Genomic DNA, 20856 nt, shown 5'->3' with positions numbered 1-20856 from the left:
TCTTGGAATATGGGTGACAGAGCCTTGTATGATGTGAAGATTGGATAGAAGAGAGTTTAAGTTAACCTTTGCAACTGTAAGGCATAATGCAGTTTTTGTCTGAATACATGTAGATTACAATCAAATAGGTGGTGATATTTAACATAAACTGTCAGGCTGGGATGCAGCATAGCTGTGCCCAGAAAACTGAAATGGATTAAAGAACAGAAAGACCACACTTTAGAGCATAGCAAAGAAGCGTGATCCTTGCCAGTGTGTGCAACAGCAAGAAATGTATGAAATCTAATTGATTAATCACCTTGATTTTAATTTTACTTTTCAAAATATCTTGCTTGATGTGCCAGTTTGATTAAATACATTAATTGCTTGTGGTTTGCAGTGTTTCTTGAGTGGAAAATGCCTTCCTGTTCATTGTGCCATCGAGCTGTTAGATCCTGAGGTGCCAATGGAATCAAACCCGTGTGTGTACTTATGGCTTGTGGGTTGATTTGCAGGTGATGACACAATGACAGGAGATGGAGGGGAGTACCTTAGGCCAGAAGACCTCCGGGAGCTGGGAGATGACTCTTTGCCAAGCAGCCAGTTCTTAGATGGAATGAACTACCTGAGGTACAGCTTGGAAGGAGGACGCTCAGACAGGTACTTGCCTGGATATGGAACTTTTCTCATGCTACTTCTGCATGAGAACTTGTTTTGCTCTAAGTGTGTGAAATCCCTCTGTGGGGTATTTCTCTGCTTGGTATGCTGCTCAGAATTTGTTCACTCAGTGTAGCAGCGTCGCAGTCACCACTTGGCAGGAGGAAGGGGTGGTCACCCCCATCTCCTGCTGCCACAAGCAGGGGATGGGTGGACAGGGGCTTTGAGCATCAGGTGAGCTGACATTTTGGAGTGCTTTACTGGCTCAAACTACTAGGAAAGGAGCAATGGAATGAGTCATTCTGCACTGGGCTGGCAGTGAGTGTATTGTCTGCAAGAACCTCCACTCTTTCTGGTTCCTCATGGTTGAATTAGCAGGACACAGAATACTTGTCCTTCTACTGACACAACTATAATAATAAATAATAATAGAAACATTAGTTTGTTCAGTCCAGACAACGTAATGATTTGCCTATATCTAAAAAGTTGAACTTAAGCCTAGATCTCTTTGTGGAATAATAATGCATGCAGCTTTGATTTAAGTTTCTTTTTCTTTTTTTTTTCTTTTTTTTTTTTGAGTGTTGTTATATTCTACAAAAAATATGGAATTCCCTTCCCAAAAGGAAAGACTTCATTAGTGAGCATAAGTGCATAAGTGTAGGCTCAAGCTGGCAGATTAACCCCCACAGTTCTAGTTCAGAATAGCCACCCAGGCATTCCTGGGTGAAATCAGCAATGTCTCCAAACTCACTGCCTTTAGAACTGGGGTGCACTAAAGGGAAGAAAAGGAAAAAAGTTGAAACCTTGGCAACAGAGTTTTGAAGCTACCTCATTTTCCAGTCTTGGTTGTTATCCTGGCAGCATTTCTGAAGCTCAGTGGAATCAGTAGGATCCGTTCTGTTTACTTGAGTAGGCTGGGAATTGCTCCTGGAACAAAAGATGTCAGGAAACAGTTTGGTTTGCTTCACAGCATGTGTAAATCCCATCATTCAGGTCCTGCAAGCCTGGAATCTCTGTTGGTTTTTAGACAGTGAGTCCACTGAAGACAAAGTGACTGTGTGGCTTTTTGACTCTCAGAGGAAGTCTATGCACTACATCAGAATGCCTAAAATCAAAAGCTTTCATTCTCTCAATGGTAGCAATGTTTGGGAATTTTTTAGGTTTTAAGATGTTGTATAGAAATGATTGTGCAGGCAAGTGTTACCCCAGTTTAAGTTAGGCTACCATTTAGAATATTTTATCTTTTAAGTCTTGTCAGTGGATTTCAGTAGATTCTCACTGACATGTCACTGATACGGTTTCATTTATATTGTATGAAAATTATTTCAAGTCCTGTGTCAAGCAAAATTATACTGAAATGCAGCAAAATTCTAAAGGGAGAAATAATGAAAGAAGGACATCTTTCTAACTCCATGATCTCATTTTCTGTCACCTTCAGGTTACTGATTTTAAGAATTTTCACCGAGGCCGCTTCAGTTGTTTTGCATTTCCTTTGAATGTGGTTTTCATTGCATTATAATGACTTAGGTTTTTCAGAAATTTCAGTAAAGCAAGATGGTATTAGCACTCCAGACTCATATGATCTTATACATTAAACAGTTTGATTTACAAACATGTATTTTTCATTTGTAACCATCTTCCCTATTTATTTTATTTCTCTCTCCCCTTCATTTTTCTTTTCCATATGCTTTCATTAGCATCATGCCCAGGTAGGTATTACATAGCATGAACACCTCTTGTCTCTATCTCCTCCTATGGCACCTGTCTCTGTTCATCCACTTTGGAGGCCTGCTGTATGTAGAAAATTGAGTTGGAGAACCAAAGGAACCATGCTGCTGTTGAGAAACATTTTTGAGGTCCATTTTTACAGTGTTCAGTGACCCCAGGGTTTTTTCTCAGCTTCTGAAAGAACATATGCAAATATAGACTGGGATCTAAACAAGAGATATGCTGAACTGGTCTGGAGCTCATTAGGTTTCTGTCTAGGCTGGGAAGTGAGTGTGCATTGCAAGTCTCTCAGTGAGGCAGAGTAGAAACTTGGCATTGGGGATGCTAGTCTTAATTTCTGGATACCACCAGGGCCCTGTTTGGGGCTTAAGGTGAGTGATGTGTGCCTGTGCACACAGGCAAGGCACAGTCTTAGGTTCAGGAGCTTTGCAGCATTCCTGGGTTCCACAGTTCTGTCTCTGGGCCTGAGTGCTTTTGGTCCCACAAGCCTTCAGACATGAGATTTATCAAACACATTAAAGAAGGATCTGCATTTAAGTGTTGGTCTTGTGTCTGCTTTAGGTAGGCTTTTTTATGTTTCATAGAATTCCAGAATACTTATGGCAATAATAAACAATAAATCCCTTGCTCAAGGCGACTGTCATTTCAATCAATACCTTTATTCCTAAGTCTGAGCAGCACATACCTTTTAACTCCTGGTTTGCTCTTCATTGAGCTGGCCCCATGGGGCAGTGCCATCTGAGCTCTACTTTTGAAATTGAGTGTAGCAGGGAATTTAAATATAATTATATATTATATCAGAATATGCAATTTTATTGTAGCTACCTGCAGAACTCAGTAATGAATGTGCCTATCTTGTCTCCAGATAACGCCCAGCTCCCTTTTGTATTTATTAGAGCTGATGTACAGGTACCACACTGTGGTTAGCACTGGGGTACTTGTAGTGGTGGTAGTAGCAGTGAGGATGGACAGGATCACCATAGGGATAACCAGCCAAATGCAGTTCAGGCTTCCTTTCACTCGGTGTCTATCCAGAACGTGGTGTTAGCTGAATAGCAGAACCTACAACTTGGATGGTGACTCTCTCACGAGCATTGCATGGCTCAGCAGAGTGGTTCTGGAAGTGTCAAATATGGAAATGAACACAGGATAATGATGGCAAATGGGGTCTGCTACTGAGGCTTGTTCCTCAATCAAAGAAAAAGTGTTACATTTTGGTTTGCTTTTTTCTCAAGGCTTTCTGAAGTCTGTCTTTGCTTCCAGTTTTGTACAGTCCACCTGGGATGCTGAACAGGCCGCTGGTATAAGCTAATGATAAACAGCACTGATTGTTCTTCAATGTCATACATTTCTAATAAAAATAAGATAACCATTTGCTTCTATAAATGGATCAAAAATTACTGAGTGCACGTAACTATTGTTAAAAAAGGCTGTGGTCTGAATCAGATGATATGCACTTAAAACATTTGAAACTCATGTCTGTAATGACTTTTATTGCTAACTGCTGAAAATGAATTATCCCTTAGAACTCAGTGCATCTGGATAAATGGCCCATTGTTCTGATCCAGCATGTTAGTCATTATGAGCACTGCTCACGGATGTGTAAGCCAGGAACGCAAAACTGCTTCCTTCAGTTAGAGATGTGATATTCCTCAAGGTCTACATCAACATCACAGAGTACATGCACAACATCTGAAGGTGGATGATCTGATTTTAAAAATCACTGTTGTCATAATGCAGCTAGTGAACATAACAAGGAGAAAACTCATGCTATTTGGTAGCAGAAACCCCATTTACCTCAATATGTCCTTCTGTGGTGTTGTATTTGTCGATTTTTTTTTTGCTTTTTGCTGCTGGATACTGCGGCTACATTCTGAGCCAGTGCTTGGAAGCAGCTTATTTACTGCCTTGCACCTCTCATTGCTACAGCAACCAGTGCTCTGTAGAGCTGCGTGTACTTACAGCGAGGTCGGTGCTCATACTGGGGCTGTCTCCCTGCAGATGCTGTTGGCATTCAGAGGAAGGTTCTGTTTTACACGGGAGCTTGTGGCTGGTCACATTTTGCCTTGCTGTGTGTACCTTCCAGGGGACAATGTCAGGCTTACTGCTTGAAGGGGAGGGAGTAGGTCCCAACAAAGCTTCAGAAAGAGTCATTCCAGCTTTTCTTAAGGATGGTAGCATACTGGTTTTCCACAGTTGTTTGCTTGTGTGATGCAGCAGCGAAGTTCTCCAAAGAGCCTTAACAGAAATGAATGCTCTTTGTTATGAGGAAACCATCATGCCACAAAGCCAAATCGAAAGGATTTGTGAGTATATCTAGATTAATCTCTAGGTTTTGCATTTGGAAGCAAATAGGTCAGTGCAAAGGCTTTGTGGCCTGTGGTCAGACAACAACACAGGTGTGCAAAGCTGTGTTTCCCTTGACTGTGCTCTGCTGCCCCTGGAAGCTGCATGGTGTTGCTAATAGCATGCTTTTCTCATTCTCCCACTCGATCTGTCATGGCACCTTTGCAACATCCTGTGTGCTGCTGATGCATTGTTCTGGCACCCTACCAACCTCCCAGCCTGCGGTCCTTCAGTTCTGACAGGTCGCACACGCTGAGCCACGCCTCCTACCTGCGCGACAGCGCCATGATCGATGACACCGTGCTCATCCCCAACCAGCAGGTGAGTTGTCCTGGTTCAGGGCAAATTTGGAAGAGAACCCCTAAAGGGGCTCCTCTAGGAAAGCAGATTCAATCGGCCCCTCCCCCCAACTGGTCTGGGAGAAAATACCTCCTTGGAGAAAAGTGGAAAAAAACTGTTTATTAAACAATAAAACCTAAACAATATTAATCAATAAAACCCCTGGCTGCTCCAAAAGAGATGACCAATTGAGAAAGTCCCCTCCCCAGGTTACAGCTCAGCTCGCTCAGTCTCTGATCAGTCCCTCTGGTGCTGCAAATGTCGTGGCCCAGGCCTGCCCCGGTGGGCCACAGGTGCAGCTGCCGGTGCTCTGCTGGTGTTCAGTCCAGAGCAGGTTTGAACAGGTCCAAAGGAAAAGGAAATAAAAACCCTACAGTCCAGGGAACTTCTTTGCCTCAGCTAGCTAAACTAACTAAAAGCAAAGGAGACCTCCGTCCCGCTGTCTGTCCATCTGCAGGCGACACAGTCCAGGAGCAGGAATGTGGAGGAGTGAGTGCAGTGTCTGAAAACAAACTGCTGCTTCTTCTCTCCCCCCTTCACTCTCTGGAACAAGTCTTAAAGGTGCAAAACTTATTATCCAGCATAAACAGAACAAGACGATTGGAGATAAAAGCATCGTATAGTCAACCCAGGTTTACATGACTAAAACTCATGAAAACCTAGGTTTACATGAGTAAACCTCTCTGAGCCCCTCCTTGCCTGCGGAGATCAGAGAACAGAGAAAGGCTGCTCTGCAAATTGTTCTGATGAGACTGGGTGGTGTAGACTGCTTGGTTCATTTGTATACAAATATCTCTATTTTCTAGGCATATTTAATGGCGTACTGCAATGTGCAGTATTGAAGTCTATTCCAAAAAAGATGAATACACTGTGTGAATGTAGCACAGGGACTGTGTTGTTAATGTTCTCTGTTTTAACTGATGTTTGAATGTTGCTAATAGACATTGTGCTACACATTCAGGGGATGTAATGAACTCATAGCCATTGTCCTAAAAACTACTGTCTTGAAACATGCTTGTAGTTAAAAAAGAAGAGATTTAGGAAATGCCTTCTTAGTGAAATCACAGCATTCTTTCACTGAGACCACTAACATAGGATTACTTTAGGGAAATATTAAGTGTTACCATAAAGGTTTCTAGTATCTTAATGCTATTAGTACTCCTTTGTTTTAAAAAGAAAATGTTTAAATGCTTTAGGCACTACTATGCAAAATACTTTTTTTTTTTTTTTTGTTCAATAATGGATTTCATTGTAGTAAAATGGGGTTATTTTTCTTCCCAAGGTAACAACTCTGGCCAAAGAAGCTGAAAGGAATTCATATCGCTTAAGCTTGGGCCCTGAAATCTTGGACAATGTGGCTCTTTCTTCCAGCCCTATTCATTCAGGGTGAGTGCATCAATTAGCATTACACTACAAAATGAGAAACAGAGTACCTGCAGTGGCACAAGCTTCAACTAATGCTTAACTAGGAGCTGTATTTTAATTCATTGCCTCCTGGAGCTGCCAATAAATTGTTATGATCTTTTAAACTGACAACCAAGCAAGGCCGAGTACCAAGACTATTCACTGAAATCACTGCAAGTCAGTGGGCCCTCAGTCAAGCTCAAGGGGAATGAATGTGATAAATGACAATACACACAGGCATTTGTGTGCATTTTATTGAGACATAAGTACAATGCCTTTCAGTGTTAATAATAATTGACACCAAGTGCCTAATAACTCCAGATGGTCAGCACTTACTGTGCTGGTGGAGTAGTGGAGGTGAGCACCAGCTCCAGTGTTTGCCTTCTAAATTACATGAATAGACAAGCAACATAAACATCACGTGCTTTGCACATATTTGAGCACTGTCCTCATGTCCAACTGACTCCTTGTAAGCATTTGCATTTAGACAAACTCACTGTCATGGCATAACACAGGTCAAAATGCAGGCCCAGCCAAGATCATATTTACAAACCTTATCCCAGCTGGCCTTAAAGTCTGTGACTGCATTTGTTTTAAATGCTCTTCCTTACTGTGTTTTAAGTAATTTCAGTCTTCACACTGAATTCTACATTTGTGTCCTGCCATCAGATTGGATGGGGAAGGTGCAGATGCATTCAGAAGAAACTGGAGTAATCAAAAAGCATTTAATCTCTGTGGGCTGTGTACACAGTATGTCTGAACAGCACAAGGGGAAAGATTATTTTTGTCAATCTCAAATGAGTTTGCTACTATCTTACAGTCTGTATTTTTTAAAACTAGCACTGGAGTCCCATTTAGAATGACAGGCAGTCCTGATCTAGAGGAGGTACAACATTGCCAGATTGACTCATGTGACATAGATGAGAATATTGTCTGTTAGCTGATTGTAGGATAGTTATCTGTGACCAGCACTCCTTGGATTTGCTTCTCATGAGCTCCAAAACTAACAGATGACATGAAAATGCCTAATATGTAAAGTGTGTGTCTGTTTATATATATTTTGGTATGAAAGCTTTAAAATTGCTTTGGTGCTTTATTCTAACCCTAGAGAGCTTACAGATTTTTCCAAAGGATGTATTAATTTGCCCTTTCTGAAAGGTCGGTCTTTCCTGTGATTGCTGAGGGTGAACTAAGTACTTTCTAGAAGAGTGGCACTTATTTATTGGATGTGCAATTATTTTGTTGTTTTCTTTTAAAAAGTGTGAGTGATATTCCCATCTTTTGAGATGACCAGGATGCTAGTGGTAGGATAAAATATCTGATTTTGATAGGAGCAACACTCTCTGCAGCCTTGCATGAAATAGTGAATTTTAAGTCAAATTATGTTCTTCTTTTATATATAGGCACTAAACTGACACTAAATATCGTAAGAAAGAAAGCTTTAATAACAATTTCTCAGCCTTTGAAAAAGACTGTACAACACTTCATTTTTATCTTGTTTAGATTGGTCTGAGTCATAAACTGTTGGGGTGCATATGTTTTCTTAGAAAAGTACATTGACTACTAGAGTTTTGCTTCTAAGACCTTCCTTTAAATCGGAACAGTTGTAGAAGTTCATGATTGCCTCACTCACTCTGCTGGAACAACAAATGTATTTGTGATTCAGAGCCCTGTTGTCAGCCACACTCCTCTCCACATGCAGACACACACTGTTAGCGACTTCTTATGACTCAGCAGCAGGCTGACATTTAGGGCATGCAGTGAAATAGTAGTTATCTATCACGAAAGGAAACTAGTAGAATTTTGAAAGAAATCCTAGATAAACACTATCAGTGGTCCTATGCAAGGGTGTGGCCTTGGTTTTGCTCAAGACACTGAAAATGTATTGAGTTCAGATGGTGTTTTTGAGAAATAACACATCAGCGCAGTATTGGGTGGTAATTTATTTGTCACAGGTGTGGTAAGTTAGTGTTTGTACAATCTGAGGAGACAAATTGCACTTTTCTCCCTGCACCACTCCAGTGGTGAAGCCCAAATTGCTGTAGGGTTCTTACAGATCTCCCATTGTAGGGAAGTGCTCCTGTAGATCACAGTGTAACACCCCCAGGCAAAGGGATAAATTCATAGGGAATGGTTCTCTCAATGTGGAACTTCACACGCACATATTACAACCTTTGCATAACTACCTGAATCTTCTTCCATGTCTGAAGTTTCAGAAGGGAAAAGTTTTTAACCATCCATTTAACTTTTAAATATAACTGTTCGTTCAATATGTTGGTAATTTCATCAGGAAGGACATAAAAGTAAGTTCTTTGGTCAGAGTTTTTTGCAAACATTTTGAAACCCAAAAATATTTCTCTCCTAAGAGATAACACTCTTGTGGGGCTCAAAATCTCAACATAAAAGTCTCCTGGTCATTTTATGCAGCTGACAGTTTCCAGATATTTTCCAACTTCAGCTGAAGAAAAAAGTATTAATTCCTGCACTTAAACTCCCTTTCAAGCAAATCAGATTTTCTTCTTCTCATAGAACTACTTGATCTTAAGTGTTGAACAAAGTTAAGGATCTCTGAGTATGCCAAAAAGTTTGGGTGCTGAACATCCAATAAGATAGAGTTGTATGACTTTACTGCTGAAGTTATGGGATGTCATTTATAATTTCCTGCTGTAATGTGAGAGACAGAACTAGTGCCTACATAAATGCAAATATGCTTCACAGTTTTAGTCTCATACCACACAATATCCTATTATGGAAGAACCTGTGTATTTTTATTATGCAAAAAAAAAAATCACTGAAGTGAAAGATTTGCAGCATTTAGATATTGCTCGTCAGTACCATATTTTTATCTTCCATAAGAATATACATGAATGGTGAAGATAAGAGTGACTGTAAGATTTTTAAAATATCAGTGGTATGCAAAACTATGTTGTTTTCTTAGCTGTGTTCTGGTGATACAGTGGAATTATTTGTATAGATTATATTTCTAAGAATTTTCCTGACAGTTGTGTAGAGTCACAGTAGATAAGAGAGCAAATCTGATGTGTTGTCAGGATCATGGCACTGTGAGGAAGGAGCTTTGGGTCCATGCTATGATATGAACTTGGTATTGTGTTCTAGAGCAAATACACAGCAGCTCTGCAGGTTTTCCAACTCTGACTCACTGTAATGCTCCTGTTTCATGAAAAATCCTGATTTCTTTTATATAATTTGCTGAAGAAGTCCCTGTTTGACTAATGGATGAACACAGTGTGTCATTACTTATATCTTGAAATAAATGACACAGTTGGGATACTATTAGTGAGTTTATCTTGCTGGAAGTCATTGTTTCCATCTATGAAAAGATGAGGGATTGGACAGCTCGTACTGTGATAAATAATGTGAATTATCATTCTTAGCTGCATGTCTGCAAAAAAGGAGGCTGGATCCTTGCTAACAAGGTAAACAAAATATCTTTCAAGTGTTGTATTTTGAATCCATAATATATTTTTCCCAATGTGAGGTTGATTTCCTGGAAATCGTTATGGAAACAGGACCTGGCAGCGACCAGCTGATAGTCATTTCTTAAATCTGAAAGTCTAAGTGATTTCAAATTACGCTGCAGCTTTATGGCCTTTGTTCAGAAAGTTACAATGAGGAAAAAGAGTGAGAGTGTTTCATTAATAGCAAAGCGTGTTAATGGAAGAAAATGGCAATGGAGATCCATAAAATAAAAAGGGAAGTTGGAAAACTAATTGTCCATGTGACATTAAGTGATTACTGAGGGCCTAAACAGGTCAAAATGAGAGTTTGAAATTTGTCATTTTGTAGAACAAAAGGAGGACAAGAAACATGTTGAAATGGAAGGAAGTAGAGGACAATATATTGATAGAGGATTTTAAGGAAAGACAAACATGATTTATTGTGCTATCAGGAATGCTGGCTGGAATTACCTTGGGTGCCTTAGCCTTTGGTATCCCACAGTCCACATTTTAGATGTGGATACCTTAACCAAGCAGTATCTCCCCTTCTCTGCCTCTGAGAGTTTTACTTGGAATCCAACTGTGCATTTTAGGTGTCTGGCTTGAAGTGTCAGGGTGTCCATAGAGAAAGCAGATCCCTCCAGTTTCACTGCTGTACAGGTAGTGGTCTCTTGGAACTGAGGCTGTTTACTTAGGCTTATTTTCCATACTCACTTCAACCTTCCCACCTGTGAGGAATATGCATATATATGTATATGTTCATGTGTTTGCTTTAGAAATCTGTTTCATTTTTCCAGTATTTCAGTATTTCATTTAACTCATTCTTTTTTTTTCCCCCCTTTCTGTTCCTTTTTGATGTTAAACCATCTATTCTATTGCAGATGCTCTTCTCCATGTCTTGATCTTGACAACAGCAGGTGAACTTCTGCATAATTTCTTTCTTTATTACATTGCACTTCTCACCCACCCTATTTGTCCTCCCCTCTTACCTCACTTCAGGATGCTTGAGTGTTTTGTTAGTGCCCATTAGCCAAGAGAAAAAAAAAAATCTAACCAGCAGTAATAGTTATATATAGCATGACTTCTCTTTTACAGTAAGTGTCCACTTTCTCCCATCTGCTTTGGCATCTATAACAAAACAATTCTGGAATTGTTAATAAGCCCACTGCAAAAAGTCTTAACAAAGTTCCTTATACCATCCTAGCTTGTTTTAACCATTGATGTATTTAACCATAGCTTTTCTTTGTGGGTGGCATGGTTTAATATTCATATTTAAAGAAGTAGTCCCTCTCCAGATAATTCAACACAAACCACTGTAATTATTAAATTATTATATTAGTAAGTGGGCTTTTTATCTCGCTTGTCTGTGTAAAAAATTTTGCAGAGCCACTCTCTTAGCCGCATTTTCCAAACTGTACCACTGTATTTGAACTAGTAGATTAACAGCCCACCTTAGTATATCTTATTTTTCATACTACCCATATTTTTTCTGTGATGGTCAGTCAGTGCTTGAACCACTGGCACAGGACACCTGAAGCTGAACCATCCCAAAGGAGGTTATCTTCCCTTGGCAAAATAAATGTTAATTGGCACAGTACCTGTTTACTGCCTTCAGCCTAACCCTAGAAAGGTGAAAATTGCCTTAAATATTAAGCTCTGCAAAATTGTAAAGTGGCCAATTAAACCCCCAAACTACAGACTCATCCTTTTAGGTCATGTCACTGAATTTCTCAGCAGCTGACTAATGCAGTGAAGAGTGATGTCAGAAGTTAATATAGTAGAGGTTTCCTATGTTAGGATCATGTTTTTTGTCCTCCTGGAATGTGAATTTTGCCTTGTTTCTGGATGGCATAGTTACAGCCTGCTGGAAAGCACTCTGAGGTAGTTGAATGACTTTGCTGTTGACTTCAGTGGGAGCTGGATCAAGGCCTTTTTTCTGAGTTTCAGCCTCTCTCCGGCTTCCTTCTCCTGCTGAACACTTTCCGATGGCTGAAGCACCCTGATTGTTTGTTTCTGCTTCTTCACACTGCGACTAACACTGAATGCTGCTATCTCCTTGTTTCCCAGTTTCTTTGATAAATGGACATAATGTGTGCTGAGAAGTTTTTCACTGTGTCTACACTGGGTGTGCTCTGGTTGGAGCTTTGTTCCCTGCTACCTGCCGAGCGCATGTGTGCCTGCCCAGCTGCTTGGGAAGAGAACCCTACCCGAGCCCAGCGTATGAGAGTGGTGCTGGAGACTTTGTCTAGTTTGGTTCTGTGTGTTCCAAGAGCTGTTGCCTGTCCTAGAAAGCCCCTGACCTGCTGGGTTTGCATGGCTCTCCTGGTGACTCTGCAGAATGAGTGCCCCCGTGCTTGCGGTCACGGCCACCTGAAACTCTGCCTCTGCCAAGCCCTTGATGCAACAGGGACTCCTCACAAAGCACACAAGTGGCTTCCTTCACCCCCTCCAGCACTGACACATCCAGTTTCCAGTCTTTGTTCATCCTGCTGTTATCTTTCACATGAGGATAGGTACAGAAAAAACCCAAGTTATTTCCATATTAATAAAAGCAGCAAAGGGAATAACTCAGGCTCCGATCAAAAATACAAATATTTAATGAAAATACAGCCTACCTTTTTGCCCATTCTATCCAATGCATATATTTTTTCTGTTTTTTGATCAAGTAGAAGCCCCAAGAGCTTCCTGCTCTGCTCCCTGTAGAAGGTGTGGAAACAGCCTGAAGGATTTAGGACTAGCGGCCTTCTGTGTGTGTACTCCACCACAAGGCCACGACAGCCAGTGTTATTCGATATATCTTTCGTATGGCAAGCATGTAGCTCTTAATTGCTCTAAAATTGAAGAGGATGACATGGCCTCTCTAATTTATGACTAAGGTTGCTAAATTGAGAAAGAATGGATGATGCTTGAGCTGACTGCTTTGTGTTTAACTGAAGCATGTATAGACTCCCCTGCAGTCTGTAACTGATTCCTATGAGAGAATTGCTTTTGTACTTTATTTTTTCTTTACAAAAAATAAATTTGATTTTCCCTTCATTCTCTTTAAAAGAGAGAAGGTGATGATTTCCCCAAACCTGATTTGTTTCCCTGATCTGGCTTTTATATTGTACTACCATCTCAGTATTGATCCAACTTTCAAGACTGCCTGGGTCACATGTTTGTGTCATGCCTCATTTCTAACAGAACTTTTAAAACTAAAAATGAACCTTACTCAAAGGCTGTCTTAGTACTGAGAAAGATGCAGCTTTAACCTGCAATCTGCTTTGACTTTGAGTCATCACTTAATTTTAAGTTAAAGTTCATTTAAACCCTTTTAGTAACTGGGTTTTTCCTTCTCCCCCCCCTTTGAACTCTTCTCTGCCATCTGTGTTTCTCTTTAATGATCCCTCTCCCCTTTATTCCCTCTATGTATGTGGCTGATAGTGCTGTAGTAGTGTTCCATGCAGCTAGAACATGGAGTAAGGTCCAAGTTTGTTCCTTAGCTTTGGGGAGTATATAGAATGTTAGGGTTATTCATGGGCTAGTGTTAAGCACTAGCTTCTTTTTGGCCATGGGAATTTAGTATGATAAAGTATCACTTCCCAGAGTGATGGCTTCATCTGCCGTTTATCCCTGCTAATCTTTTTTTGTTGAGCGCAATCTCTTCCTCTCTCAGTCACGTCACTTAACAACACTTGGTAACAGAGGTGGAAGAGGAAAAATAATATCTGTGTGCGTGGGCAACAAAATAATTAGTTTGAATTTTACATTTACTCTATATTAGTCATACAATTTTTTCACTTTCCTAAATGCACACTTCAGAAAGCATGTTTTATGTCACGCAGTAGTTTTGTGTGAATTATTTGTGTATTGATAGACACACTCCTTCAAAAGGCAAAGGCTTTTCCGGTCCTGGAACAGCAGTGGCCCCATCCAGATGCCCTATTATGTAGCAAATAGGCAAAATAAGAGGCTGCTGTGATTCAGGAAAAGCTTTCTTATGAATTATTTGCTTCACTCTCTTGTATAGCCAAAATTATGTGAAATGTGCTGATTTAAAAAAGATGAAAAAAAATTGGATTAAATAAGTGGATGAAAAAATAAATGTAGTAAAAAGGTGGGAAAGAAGCAGAGTGGTATAGTGGAAAAAGATGTATTTTTACATTCAGTGTTTGCAAAGCCTGTGTTGGTGCTCTGTCCTTCCAGGATTTTATGGTACTGACTTAAAGCTCAGAAATGTTCCCCTTCAGTTTCTTTCCTTTGCACTTATATTCATGCTAGTTCTCCAAAATCCCTTTTTCCAGCAATTCCATAGAATTCTATGGCTGGGTTTGGGAACTGGCTCTTCCATAGTTAATGCGATAATTGGCACTAATCTTTCTGTGCTGTCTGAATAACAACCTTAGTTCTTCTTTATGATAGAAACAGCTCTTTTTACAGATAATCTTGATAATATCCTACTGGTTTTATCCTACCACTGTTTCTTTGTTATCTTTGTGTCCACCTCCCAGTGAGATTTACCTCTGCGTGTTTTTCCACTCCTTGGAGCTGTGGTTGTTCCGGTGGAGAGGGCTGAAGTGACATAGACTTTGTGATGGATTTACTGACCCACCAGGCACATTCAGTAAACTCAAACTGAAAGAAGGAGTTGCAACCATACTAAAAAAAGAACCTACAAGGTCCAGAAGGGAGATCACTGGGTTTGGATGCTCCCCTTTGGTTTGTATGTGTTGTAGCAGTGAACAGTGGGTTTGACATTACCGAGGCAAGCAGGGAGATAAGCTAAGGAGAACCTGGGACAGCAGGTGACCCAGCACTAATATTTTAGTGATGGACAGCAAAAAAAGGTGATCCTGGTGTTAAAGAATGCAATCCTGAGTATTATGTCGATAATGAAAACAACTTAATCCTAAATAGTGTGTTTATGACAGCTTGCACAATGAGGAATGTGAATGCTGCTGTAATTCAGTCAGAGCTCTCATTAGCTTCTGGGAGTTGTGGGGGAGTGTTTGTGTTGCTCTTAGCAGTAGCTTTAAAATGAGAAACTCTTCTTCCAGCAGTGTCATTGACTGCCTCAAACACATCCATTGTACTGGAGACTTGGACACATTCTCTGAAACATCACACAGAACTGTTTTGATAACACTGCTTCGTGTACTTCAGGGGCAATTGCAGCACAAGCCAAGAGCGTTAGTGCAACAATTGAGCATTTAGTGTTTCTTAAGCTCTTCTTTCATCTGTGCTCTAATATGTACAAAGAATGTATTTTGTGAAGGAAGCTCCCATTTTTCTCAACAAATCCCCAGACAATCGAAGCTGTAAAATGTTTTCATTTTCTTTTTTTCCCCCTTGTTAAAACCACAGAAACACCAACCTCTAAGGAATGAGCTAATGGTTGTACTACCCAGAGTTTTACCCTAAGCAAAGCCTAGAGGTATCTGAATGGCAGTAGACTAGGAGCCTGCATGTGTGAGACAGACTGGCATCCGTGGTGCATGGTGTGCTTCCGACTGGCGCTTGTGGCTCCTTCCCATCGTCCATCTCTGACCTGCACGGTGTGTCGAGTGTTGTGTTTTTACAGCATGTGGAATTCTTGTAGCTGTGTGGACAATGAATGGATGCAATGTTTGTTGCACAGAATGGTCAAGGGGGCAGTGAAAAAATCCCTGTGTTTGTTACTCCTGTTATAAGGGCTTTTCTCTATTGCAGGTCCTTCAGTAGCATTTCTGCGAGTCCCCATTGTGCTGGTTCTTTATTAGTGACTAGAAGTAGGCCTGACACCGTTCTGTCTCATCTACTCTTATTTTCACTTCCAGCAACCTGACATTACCATCTCACACCAGGCATGATCCTGTAATCAGACCGTAAAAAAAAAAAAAATAAAATTGGAAGTAGTTCTACACCTTTCCCAGGTGCAGAAGAATGTCCCCAGTATCAACCTGTTGGTGTATGTGGAGCTACAAAGAATTCAGCACAAGAGAAGTTCCAAACAAAATGAAATGTTTTTATCCCTCTTAAAAAATTAGGAATCAATTATTTACCTTGTGCTAGAAGTAAGCTCCCTGTAGATGGCTTTCTGCATCTCTAGGTTTTCCCAATGCAAGGTAACACAGAAAACCCAAAATCCATAAATAAACCTTTTATATAGTGACCCTCGCTCTTCTCATCTGACCAAACCCCAAATTTGCCTTCAAACCATAACAACATGCTGGGGTTTGTTTATATAAATTGGTGATAACCCCACTGATGGACTATGAATTCCAGAATGAAATTTGATTATTTTTTTAATATCCAAACCCATTTTTCTAAGAAATTATAGTTTATCAAATACCTAGAAAATTATATTGAGAATCTTAAAAAAACCCAAAAAACTAAAAAACCTGAGCCATCCAATTAGAATTGACTTTTTATTTTTGACTCATAAATAATATTTACTTGTGAAGTATTTAAAGAGTGCCAACTTTAAATACAGCTTCTCGCAGGTACAGAGTAGTGACATTTGCACTTTGCAATAGGTACACGTGTTCACATTTATTAATGTCTGCTGGTGTTTTACCAACAGCAGCCCTGTGACATAAGACTTTCTGTCAAGAACTGTTGGATAGCAGTTGCCAGTTTAATTAATAGTGAACTCAGCATGATGTGGTGCTTCCCATGGGAGAAAGGCTTTTTCTCATTGTACCTCTTGAGCAAGAGCTCTATTAACATACGTTTGTACGTATGTGGGACGTAACCGAGGGAGCTGGTGGTGTGCTCTGGGTCTCACTGTCTGCCCTGATTTTGCAGCTTCCTGGTGAGTTTCATGGTGGACGCTCGCGGCGGCGCCATGCGGGGCTGCCGGCACAACGGGCTGCGCATCATCATCCCCCCGCGCAAGTGCACGGCGCCGACACGCGTGACGTGCCGCCTGGTGAAGCGCCACAGGCTGGCCACCATGCCGCCCATGGTGGAGGGAGAAGGGCTGGCCAGCCGCCTCATCGAAGTGGGACCCTCTGGGGCTCAGTTCCTTGGGTAAGGGGGGCCGCGTGGCCCGAAGGGAAACCTTCAGCCTCTTTGTGTTTGCCTTGCACTGAAATGGTTCCTTTGGCAAAGCTGAGCTGGACAGGATCTCTGTAGCACATGGTAACAAACAGCAGTTGTGTGAAATGCAGGGCAGCTGGCAGGGAATGAGTCTCAAAGTTTTTACACCTTTTTTCTTCAACACAGGTATTTCAAACATGGTTAATGTGCTTCCTTGGATATAATTGTTGCTCAGTGTCGTGATATTGGAGTGGGAAAAGACTTTTGCAGCCAAAAATGGCAGCTCATGCTATACTTAAAAAATTAATAGCACTGTGCTGATCTAACCCCTAAATGTGAAGCCTGCTACCTACACAACACAAGGTCCAGGAGTTTATTTTAGTCTTGTGTTGTGATACCAGAAATTTGGACTATAATGGAAGCACAGTGCTGTTGATTTTTCTGGTGTTGAAATTGCTAGATTAAACAGTAGGACAACTCTGGATTTTCTTGGCCATTTCTTCCTTCCCACCCTGAAAAGCCCATAGAAAGATCAGATTTGTGTCTGCTGCTGAGCTCACTTTAGCAATATTTGGCTGAAAGCGGCAGTTTTCTGCACTTTTGAAAATTTGTTTCACCAGCTATTCTGCCCTATCAACTGTGACATCCAAAAGTGGATGACTGAAGGAACCCCTTCTAATGCAGTAGAAAACTTCATTCAGAACCTGTAAAAAAAGTGGCTGGACACACCAATAGTTTAAATCCATTTGGAAACAACTCAGTTGCTTTAAAATCCATTTATAACAGGCAGTCATCAGAGTCACCATCTTTGTTAGTGCTACCACTTATTCTTTTCACATCTTGGTCATTTCTAAAAAGAAGGAGAAAGAAATCTAAAAAGCAGAAGAAATACTGTGCTGTCACATTCAGTCTTCCCATTATCTTTGTCACATACAAATGGATTTTAAGTATGTCTCCCATTCTTTTTTAATGGTTTTCCTATCTGATGAGAGTATCTCCCCTGCAACACAGGCATGTAGTGTAGTTTACTCATTCTCAGATCTTTGTGCCCTTCCTGGAAGCCTTTTCCAAGGTGTTGTGCTGGCAGTGAGATCAAAAATTCACTGTACTGTTTGCAGGGGTGCATTCTAAGGTCCAGATCCTGCTCTCATTGAGTACACGGCCAAAACCCCCATGAGAAAGAAAAGATCCTAAATTAACAAATCTGATTTTCTGATTTGGGTCACCAAATTGTCGTGGCTAGGACGGAACCTTATTCAGTGTACAGCCTAATTCCACTCTGTGGACCAGACAGTGGCACTGGCGTTCTGGCACAAAAAATACATAAAGTTTATTTATGTTCTTTCTTTCACTGCTGCTTTGGATGTACTCAGTAAACTTCATCTGCCTACGGCTCCTCCCCCACTTAATGAGGGAGAAAGCTTGGTCAGCCGAATCCTTCAGCTGGGGCCTCCTGGGACCAAATTCCTTGGGTAGGAGAGACTTGAAACAAATTGATGGATGCTGACCTCCCCATTCTTCTCCTCCTTCTGCAATATGATTTTTTTATGTCATTATGCCCATGATATTGTCCCTTTCTATCATTTGAAATTTTGTACACTTAACCCTTAGTGGACCATTTTCCAACCTTTGTGGTTTGTGGTTTTGTTTTGGTGGTATGTTTGTATCTTTTTCTTCAAGTACTGTGGCCTTCATTTTTGTTTTGGCATGAAATCTTCCTAGTTCTGTGCTTGATGTCTGTAGCAAAGCAACCTGGATTGGGACCACAAAAAAAAAAAAAAGAATCTACTGTAAATTTTAAACTCTTTTTTTTATATCAAGGACTGATCAATCAATAAATTTTATGTTGGATACCACCAGTGTGATAGAACACATGGCATTTACTACATACCTGGTAACCTGTGTGAGTTGTCTAATTAGAGAAGTGTATCTACAAATATCTTTATATATTCTCTCTTATTTCTAAGAGTATGTATGTATATGTATATCTCAATACAGATATATTATATGTACACATATGTGTTGTATATGTGTGTGTGTATATATATATATATATATATACGTGAGTGCATATGCTGGTGCAGATGTTGACTTGTAAGGCAACAAGGCAAATTCTTATCTCTTATACTGCAATAGTAACCCAATCAATTTCCTCAGACTTCCTATATCTCTCCCAGAGTGTGAATCAGGAATAAATTCATTGGAATATATAGAATTACAAAGTGAAATTGGCACAGGACACAATTGCCTCTGAATTGCAATGAAATTATTCTGATTTGCACCAGTATAAGTGAGACCAGAATTTGTCCCACTGTTCCTATACATTACAGTAGATTCTCTTTGAAATGAAGTTGCACAGGTTAACCCAGACAGTAGTGACAAATAAAATGAGCATGAGTTTTTGATGGATTTGCAAAAACAATCACCAAATTTCCAGATAAGCACTATTATCTTACCAAATCTCATTCACACTGTGGAAAGAGGTGAATGCACTTTCTCATCTGTCCTTCAGCACTTACTGGGTCCCTGTAACAATCTAGTCTGTGTTAGTGACCTACTAGTTTAGGATTTTGCCAAAGTATTCCAGCTAAATAGGTAGAATTCCAGGTCACTTTGTAGCAGACTGAATAGAGTTGCTGTTAATCCTGTTTTTCCTCTCTCCCGTGTGCATTTAATGCGCTGTGTTGCTGTGCCAGGCCCGTGATTGTGGAGATTCCCCATTTTGCTGCCCTGCGTGGCAAAGAGAGAGAGCTGGTGATCCTGCGCAGCGAGAACGGGGACAGCTGGAAGGAGCATTTCTGTGAATACACCGAGGATGAACTGAATGAAATCCTGAATGGGATGGATGAAGGTATCCAGTGGCACTTGGTTCCTTACCCTGCTCCTGTGTTCCTTCTGTACCCTGGGTGTAGCAGCTTTTACCATGGTGCTCACTTCCCTTGCTGAAGCAGTGGGGCAGGATGTCTCCCTTCATGAAGCTGACAATAGACTCCAGACTTGTGTTTTCTCCTGTACCTTCTCAAAGTGTTAAACAAAAAGCTTCCACAGCAAGCAACTTTCCAAAACAAGGCAATTATCATACTGATCCTTTCGGAGCAGCTCCATGTGTGGGAGGAAATGTCAGTCATGGGTACTCTTGCTTTTTGAGAGAACAGAATGGCCTTGGGCTGTCTAGGAGCTGCAAAAGTTGTTATTAATTTGTTTTGGGTTTTTTTGCAAAAAACTTCACAAATCCCAAAGTAAACAAGACAACTCACAGCATTAAAACTGAACTCATATTTTGATAGTGTTTTGAAGTTTTGTTTCATTGATGCTACTTCAGGACATAGGTGAGAGAGAAGGGGCTGGAACCAATCCTTTTGCTTGTTTGGCTGATGATTTTGGAGGTGTTGCCAATGTCTTCTGTTTGCTGCCTTCGTCTATCTGTCTGTTCTGTCTTGATTGCTCTGGTTTAGCTGAACACAGGGGTGTGTTTCCTTTTCCCATTATTTCTAGACAAAATTCTTTGCCTAAGTTGCCCAAAACTGTGAAAAGCTTGAGTGCATTTTGAAGGTGGCTGTATTGTTTTTGTGAAATTCTGCTCTTCTGCCCTCAGTGCTTGACACTCCAGAGGAGCTTGAGAAGAAGCGGATCTGCCGCATCATCACGCGGGATTTCCCCCAGTACTTCGCAGTGGTGTCCCGCATCAAGCAGGACAGCAACCTCATCGGGCCCGAGGGAGGTGTGCTCAGCAGCACTGTGGTACCACAGGTGCAGGCTGTCTTCCCAGAAGGGGCACTCACCAAGCGAATTCGCGTTGGCCTCCAGGTACACTGAAGCATGCACAGAGTTTTGGTTTTATTTTTAGTGACAAATCACCTTTTTTGGATGGACAACCAGCACATCCAGCTTGTCGTGTTGTGCCTTACCTACAACACTTACAGTAAAAGTAATAAAAGAAAAAATT

General features: G+C 40.8%; 1 protein-coding gene across 14 annotated transcripts in view; it reads left to right on the top strand.

The window, feature by feature from the left end:
* ANK2 (ankyrin 2) overlaps positions 1-20856 on the top strand; it is a 184987-nt gene that overhangs the window by 131621 nt on the left and 32510 nt on the right. For 8 of the 14 annotated variants that reach the window (XM_063156875.1, XM_063156870.1, XM_063156877.1 and 5 more), the window contains 6 exons: positions 495-639; positions 4929-5031; positions 6332-6435; positions 16677-16901; positions 19607-19761; positions 20506-20717. In XM_063156875.1, the coding sequence (XP_063012945.1) occupies positions 495-639; positions 4929-5031; positions 6332-6435; positions 16677-16901; positions 19607-19761; positions 20506-20717 (944 nt within the window). Of the gene's footprint in view, positions 1-494; positions 640-2333; positions 2346-4928; positions 5032-6331; positions 6436-9848; positions 9891-10792; positions 10829-16676; positions 16902-18283; positions 18383-19606; positions 19762-20505; positions 20718-20856 lie in introns of all 14 variants that reach the window. The other 6 variants (XM_063156872.1, XM_063156864.1, XM_063156863.1 and 3 more) reach the window with 5 other exon arrangements.

The sequence above is a fragment of the Melospiza melodia genome, chromosome 5 (genome assembly GCF_035770615.1).
Source record: "Melospiza melodia melodia isolate bMelMel2 chromosome 5, bMelMel2.pri, whole genome shotgun sequence".
Lineage (NCBI taxonomy): Eukaryota > Metazoa > Chordata > Aves > Passeriformes > Passerellidae > Melospiza > Melospiza melodia.
Note: the sequence above shows the minus strand (reverse complement) of the source record. Positions and strands in the feature narration are given on the sequence as shown.